Source organism: Etheostoma spectabile, chromosome 3 (assembly GCF_008692095.1).
Source record: "Etheostoma spectabile isolate EspeVRDwgs_2016 chromosome 3, UIUC_Espe_1.0, whole genome shotgun sequence".
Lineage (NCBI taxonomy): Eukaryota > Metazoa > Chordata > Actinopteri > Perciformes > Percidae > Etheostoma > Etheostoma spectabile.
The window spans coordinates 24,562,867-24,570,237 of NC_045735.1; the positions used below are offsets into that span (position 1 = coordinate 24,562,867).

At 36.7% G+C, this 7,371-nt stretch overlaps 1 protein-coding gene across 1 annotated transcript in view; it reads left to right on the forward strand.

Moving 5' to 3' along the window:
* trarg1a (trafficking regulator of GLUT4 (SLC2A4) 1a) overlaps positions 1-6,993 on the forward strand; it is a 16,212-nt gene extending 9,219 nt beyond the window's left edge. Inside the window, exons 2-3 of the mRNA XM_032501763.1 lie at positions 5,857-5,983; positions 6,530-6,993. Of these exons, the coding sequence (XP_032357654.1) occupies positions 5,857-5,983; positions 6,530-6,537 (135 nt within the window). The 3' untranslated portion in view covers positions 6,538-6,993. The remainder of the gene's footprint in view (positions 1-5,856; positions 5,984-6,529) is intronic.
* The last annotated feature ends 378 nt before the right edge of the window (positions 6,994-7,371 follow it).

Consider the following 7,371-nt stretch of genomic DNA (forward strand, 5'->3'; position numbering starts at 1 on the left):
CAGGATACCCAGGGCTCGGTTCACACCTATCGCCATTTCTAGCCACTGGGGGACAATAAGCTGGGGGAACGTATATTAATGTTAAAACAAAACTCAAGTGAAATCTTCATGCCATGGGCCCTTTAACATGCCAGCATGTTGAACTAAGACGTAAACACGGTAATCATTATACCTGCTTAACATCTCATTGAAGTACTAAAGAACTATACATGCATTAATGCTGTAACGGGACTCTTGTCATCTGCTCATGGATTTGACAAACCATCTCCTGATTGGTTATTAGTGCTTCCTTTTCCTGTATCAATCTGATACCAATTTAGTTACAGATGTGTTTGCTCCTTTCTAGACAGGACAGCCAGCACTTTGTAGATGCACTGTATAATGTTAATCTCATTTTGTTTTGACAAACACATCACCAATAGCATTTTGCTCTGCTAATCTTGACAACAGCGTGCAGCACTATTAACTTAACTGTGCGACATGACCCTGGATTATCTACATAAACAGTCGTTTGCTTATTATTGATGTGCTAAATGGAATAATGCATACACTATTAAGGCTTTGTGTTTGCGGTGCTAACACTTTGCTTAGTTAGCTTGTTTGAACTGTGTTTTCAGCTTTTGTAATTGGCCTGATTTCTCTGCTTATTTCTTTTTAGTGGCTAGAGCAGACAGAGGAGAAAGCAGTTCATTTTCACATTCACCACATAACACAAACACATGTGGACCTAACATATTTCAAAAAATGCAAGTAAAATCGGTTGTGTGTGGGAGGGCACCTTTAAACAAGGATGCTGACATTACAACCTGCCCTTTTTTTTATAATTTCTTTATTATTATTACTTTTTAAATCTACATTAATTAATGTTTTCTCTCTAAGCAAGCTAAATAGTTTTCTGAAAAGGGGCTTTCACTGATTTAAGGTGCTGATGTTGCTTTTAACTGTGTAACATGGGTCCGGATCAATACAGGCTCCACTGGGACTTTACGTTGCAGAAGTGAGAAGCTGAAGTGTGTCTCTGTGCGTGAGTGTGAGAGAGAAGAAATTTCTTATTTTATTGTCTGGAGCCCAGATTGACATGTCCATTGATTAAACGTTTATGGCTTGAGTCACATTAAAAATGAAATGAAGTTTTAAAATTGTAATTATGATTTTGATCTTAGAATTACCCCTTTAATTTTTTTTTTGTCAATTAAGTGTTTTATCACCATCTTTCAAAAGCAAGATTATTCTTTTGAGGTAATATGAATAAAGCTATTGAATAAATTATTACCTAAATTGAATCGACTGAACTGAAAAAACCCTACTACATCTGGTATTTTGGGTATTCCATTTAAATAAATATCCAAAATATTGATATTCTCAACAACAGGATCACACAACAAAATCAGCCATCTGTATGTTTTAAAATCTGTAAAAACCCAGAGGAAAACAGGCAGTTTACACATCATGTTTAATTAACTAAACTGTTTTTTACGAACAGAAAACAAACAGATTGCAGTTTCAGTGTACTTATTTAAAAGTAGTTCCCTGGCCAGCAGCACCTGATTTAGCGGAACACCCCAGGGTTACACTGTCCCCACCCACCTGCACCAAGTGCACTTTGGGATCTGACAACACCGGAGACAGCCTGGAGGCAGACAGAGAGGCACATGGGAGTGAGAGGATGAAGTAGACATAGATGAGGGAGGATCTCTCTCTCTCTCTCTCGTGTATACTGAGGCAACCCTCAGGCAACACTCCACCCTCAGCATTGACTGAGTTTGTGAGTTTGTGATCTTGTGATAATGCATTGTTTTGGTAAAAATAAGGCAAGATGAAAGAAAATTAAATAAAAGTGGTGTATTACAATCCAAAAAAACCTCACTTCTCAAAATGCATAATCATGTTGTATCATGATAAACTAGTACATTTTAGGCGGGTTTCACCTCGTCTTCCCTCCATGCAACATCCTTTCTAATAACACTTGTATCTGTTTTGTCTTTGGTATGATAAGAGGTCAGTCATTAGACAACAATGTTTTATCCTGCTGAATTGGATTTAATGAGCCATTATTTTCTTTAAAAAATACCTATAATCTAATCAGATAGGGGTAGTAATTATTCCATGTAATACCACACTATCTTTATGAAGAAAACCACCCTACAGAAATGTAGTGGTGTAATTTAATATAGATGAGAGGAGTGAGAGCCATTTCCTGTGGTATTGCACACAGCCTCTGGTTAAAAAGACCAGTTCAGCACTATGGACAGCTCCTACAGTTTAAACCTTTTAAAGAGTAGAAGATTGGGCCATCACAACATCACAAGTGCAAGCACAAGGCCTGTATGGTTGAATTTAGACTTTGTTACATGTGATCGCTTCTCCTTTAGTCTTTGCTCTTGTTTAATGAGTGACACATCTAATATTGTTTCCCCCTGAGTGTGACCTCTGTACAATCTCAGTTTACCGGGGCATAGACCCAAAACGTAGTTAAAACCAACCCACAGGGATGCCGACCCAGGCTGAGTTACACCAGCTGGTATTGTGTACATTGCCCAAGTAGCTCTGGATTGAAAGCTAGTCAGCTGACAAGCCAGCATAACTTGATTTCACTGTTCATGAGAGCATTCCTGGACAGTTTTAACCTCCTAGCATGGTGCATTATCTTATACAAAGACTGCTGACACGGCTGGTATAAAGGGATGGTCAGTTGTCCTGTAGCAGTCAAATGTTTGTTATAAAGGGGCTCAGTGAGTGCCGTGCAAATGTAATCAACACCATCACACTACCAGCAGACTGCAGTGTTTTCACTCTGCGTGATGGATGCATTTAGTCACACAACCAGAGTGAGACAGCAGGAAGTGGAATCCATCAGACCAGGCAATGTTTCCTCTCCAATGTCCAATGCTGTTGTTCTTTTTCTCAGTACAACGTGTAATATATATATATATATATATATATATTATATATATATATATATATATATATATATATATATATATATATATATATATCGTTATGATATATTATATTACACGTTGTAATGAGAAAAAGAAACAGCCTTGGAATTGTATATATGTATATATTTTGTATATATACATATTATAATAATATTATATATTATATCTATATATATATATATATAATTTTTGCTTAGTGCTAATAGAAACACACCCTGAAGATAGGTGTCTGTGCCGCTATGCGTGGGTTGCTTCTCTTATTTATCTTAAAATTTCTATTATGAAATAGCTAGTAAAATAAAGACTTTTTAAATAATTTTGAAGAAGAGTGCCCTAGATTTCCCTTTTTTTCCACAGTTTATTGAATTTCTGACCCCAAAGAGCACTTTCAGACATCTGACTGAACTTTCTGAGCAACCTGGACTTTTTTGTCTTTTTAAGAAACACAGTTTAGTTTGGGCCATTAGTTGTCATTCTAGGGTTAGACGGAACATGTCCAGTTCAGGCAACAATGCAAGTCAGAGGAATATTCTATGTCAGGTTTAGCTGAACACCTAACAGCTGTTAAGGATGTTTAACACATTTCATAAATTACACCATTGTATTACGACCAAATCAATGAGGTGTGGTCAAGAGTCTTTTGTACACTTGTGTATGTGCCATGTACAGTAGTATGTGTTTAATTGTATCACCAATTAAAATCAGCCCAAATGTGACCAATGTCGATGAGAAGACATAAAGCGTAAGAGACTCTCAAACATTAAAGCAATGCACGAGGATTGAGTAATCCCATCTGTCATGCCTCTCAACAACACATACACATTAATCATCCTGTCTCCATAGCTGCAGCATACATAAAGCAAAATACGTACATACAACATAAAGTTGATCTACAACTCCTTCACATCGCTGCGCTCACCTACTCCATCCAATTGGCTCTGCAAATCACATGAATCCAATCGGCAACCTTAAATTGACAATTGTGCCATTCACATCTGGGAATAAATTATGGTTGGCATTTTACCTTAAGGGACTCAGCACCTAGTAGAATAGATTAGAAACGGACAGAAACGGAAAGAAATAGAAAGAGTCATTTCACCTTTAAAATAACGTGGCCATCAATTAATGGAAAACCACCTGATAGATATGTAAGTGTAACTCTCAGAGAGCTGTTGGAAAGACGCAAGCTGCCGTACTGTGGACGGAACTTTCTCTGGGTGATGTACAGTATGTATTGGGGACTTCAAACTGTAAATCCCTTTGGTTGGGGTGTTACTTTTATGTTGTGCTGGTAGCATTAATGTGGTTACTGCTGATTCAGCTGTTTTTTGTGATTGCTTCTCTCTCACATTTTAACTGTCTTTCATGGAAATATAAAGGTTTTCTTTGTAGCCGGTTGCTTGTATTGATAGGTTGAAGTCACTGTGGATATGTGAAATATTTATTGAAAGTCACTGTGGATATGTGAAATATGAATGTAACCACTACAAACTCAACCTAAACACATTTGGCAAGTCAAAAATGGTAAAGCGTGATGACCATGGTTTGCAACTTTATTTTGATTTTACATTGTACTTGTACAGGAAAAGGGTCTTTCAATGACATACAGTATGTAGTTGGTTACATATGTAGTCCATTTTTCCAGTATTTTACACTAATCCTACCATAGTCTTCAGGTGGAAATACATTTTTCCATGCAGTTTATTTCATCGATAATTGCAGTCCTTTGCTGGAGGGTTTGGCTGCAGCAATTTCAGTGTGATGGCTTTATTGCTTGTATTTTAAGCATAGATGTAGATATAGATATTCATTCTGAGCCATGAGTTTGTCTGGCAATTTGTCGACATATAATGTGATGAAAGAGCAATACATTTTTATTATTCCAAAAACTGTTCATGTTTCATCTTCAATCTTTTGCAAATATGATTTTTTTTTTTAAACACATTGCCTCTAATATTCATCTTGTCCTTTAGCTCTTTGAATAAATTCCAATATATAGTATAATTTTATACAGAAATATTTCTAAGAGCTTGAGTTGGAAGTTTTCTTAGCCGGTCTTTCCTCTATATCACAATATAATAATAACAATAATAATAATAATAATAATAATAATAATAATAATAATAATAATAACATCCAAGCCTGATTCCCTCTCCAGTTTCTGTTTGACATGGACAGCAGTGTAGTTGTTTCAGTTTTATATTTAATTATATATTCTTTATTTGTATATTTCATTGTATATTCTGTATATTACCGCACCGTTGTGATAAAAAAGAGAGCTGAGCCAGTCGGTAATGTGGCTGGGGAAAGGGAGGTTTGGGGTTTGGGTACTCAACACCAGATAAGCAGATGACGATGGATGGATGGATGGATGGATGGATGGATGGATGGATTGTATATTCTATAAGATGAGTGCTATATTTAATCTTATACAGATCAATGAATATATTGACCTGGTTAGGTTCACCATCCTCCATTGGGTTCATTTCTTTAAATAGCAAATCACTGACCGGGGTTTATCTGGGAAAAAAAAACCTTTCTTTTCAAGGTTATATATCTGCAATAAACTTGAAAAAGTAATCTAATCTGAAGTATTCTGCGTGGCAAGGGGAGTAATAAGTAAATTGCTTTGAAGGTCCCTCCATATGTCTATCATTCCAGTGGAATATATACATTAAATAAATAAACTTCGTTGTGATCGGTCATCCCTTTAACTGGAATATAACGAGATTCCTTATCTTTGATTTGAGCAGTTAGTTGAAAATGTAGCAGAGGGGAATGAAATACATTCATTAACCCCTTTGTGGTATGGTTTGGTTTACAATTAGTATGTAACATCTTGTACTATGCCTTGCTTAAAATTATCATTCAATTGTTCCTCTTTGTAATACCCTGTTCGTTTGTGTATCTCCAGTCCAGAAACAGTCTCCAGGTGGGGGACATTGACGGAGCCAGGAGGCTGGGTCGACTGGCTCGTCTGCTCAGTATCGTCTCCATTGTCCTGGGCGTTGTCATCATCGTAGTCTACGTCTCACTTTCAGGTACAGAAACAAAGACAAGAAGGACAAATTTCAAAATACAAAAACGACTCACATTCATACAGTATGAGCCTCATTGATGCAATGTATATGGTGCATAAAATCAATTGTATGGTGTAGCTTATGAATACACAATGAATATCACGTCAAAATGATGGATGGCACGTGTGCACGTGTCCTCTCACAGACACACAGGGCTTTGACAGCAGGTGTTCTACAATGAAGAATACCACTGCATTACGATTACAGAGTGATATATGAAACTACCACACAGGCATGAGACGTGTGTTTTTTTCTGTCTTAACTCAGCACATTTCCAAGCTGTGCGTGTTTAGAGATGAAGTGTGTGTGTGTGTGTGTGTGTGTGTGTGTGTGTGTGTGTGTGTGTGTGTGTGTGTGTGTGGATTGATTTAGCAATGCAGCGACTGTAGTGGGCTGACTGTGTAGCAAGGGGCGGCTACCCTACTGCTTATAGCCTTCGACAGTTGAGCTGCACAAGTCAAGACTTACTCTGACGATGACATGCTGCTTCTTCTCTTTGTGTTGCAGTAAGCTGACATGGAGGACCTGAGGGGAAAAAAGAACCGTGAAAGCCAAACCACGGATGCAAAGGAGGGAAAAAGTTCATTCCAAAAAAAATAAAACAAAAAAACAATACATACAATTCCTAACTTAATGCCATATTATATAATTACATCATGAATGACCTCAGAAAGCAAAAAAAGAAAAGGCAACTCATGAGCGTAGGTACTGCAGCAAATAAATAAAAACATACAGAGAAAAACATCAGAGATGCATGCAATAGAATCCAGTAACATTTGCTTGACAAAAATAACAAACAAAAAAACGGATGTCAAATTGTTCAGGTTAACAGAGGAAAAAGAAAATGCAGATTTGTATGTGGCCAGGAGTACTCATAAATGTTTTTCTTTTGAAAAACGGACTTTATTAAACGAAAAAGATGATCCAGAGAGTGAACAAGAGACATTTTCTAAGTATGTGGGCTCCTTTGATTCTGAGTTTTGGGCTTCAAACTTCCGACAGCTGCATATAATCCTCATATATTCCTTACTGAACCTCTTGCATTCAAAGCATATACAGCTACAAATATATTTGAAATATGGATATATGAAAATATAAATATATATATATATATATATATAGATGTACATTTTATAAAATGTTTGTATGCCAAGTGGTGCTGGATTTGTTGACTGTCACGATGGCTGCTTTGTCAGCCCTTGGATTATCAGTGGAAATCCAAGGGTTTGTGAAAAGGGGCAGGGAACACATTTTTTTATTTTTGTTTATGGAACTAAATAAATAATAATTGAGACCAACTGCATGCCTGAATGTAGATAACCAAAATTCTGCCTTCATTTTGACTGTTA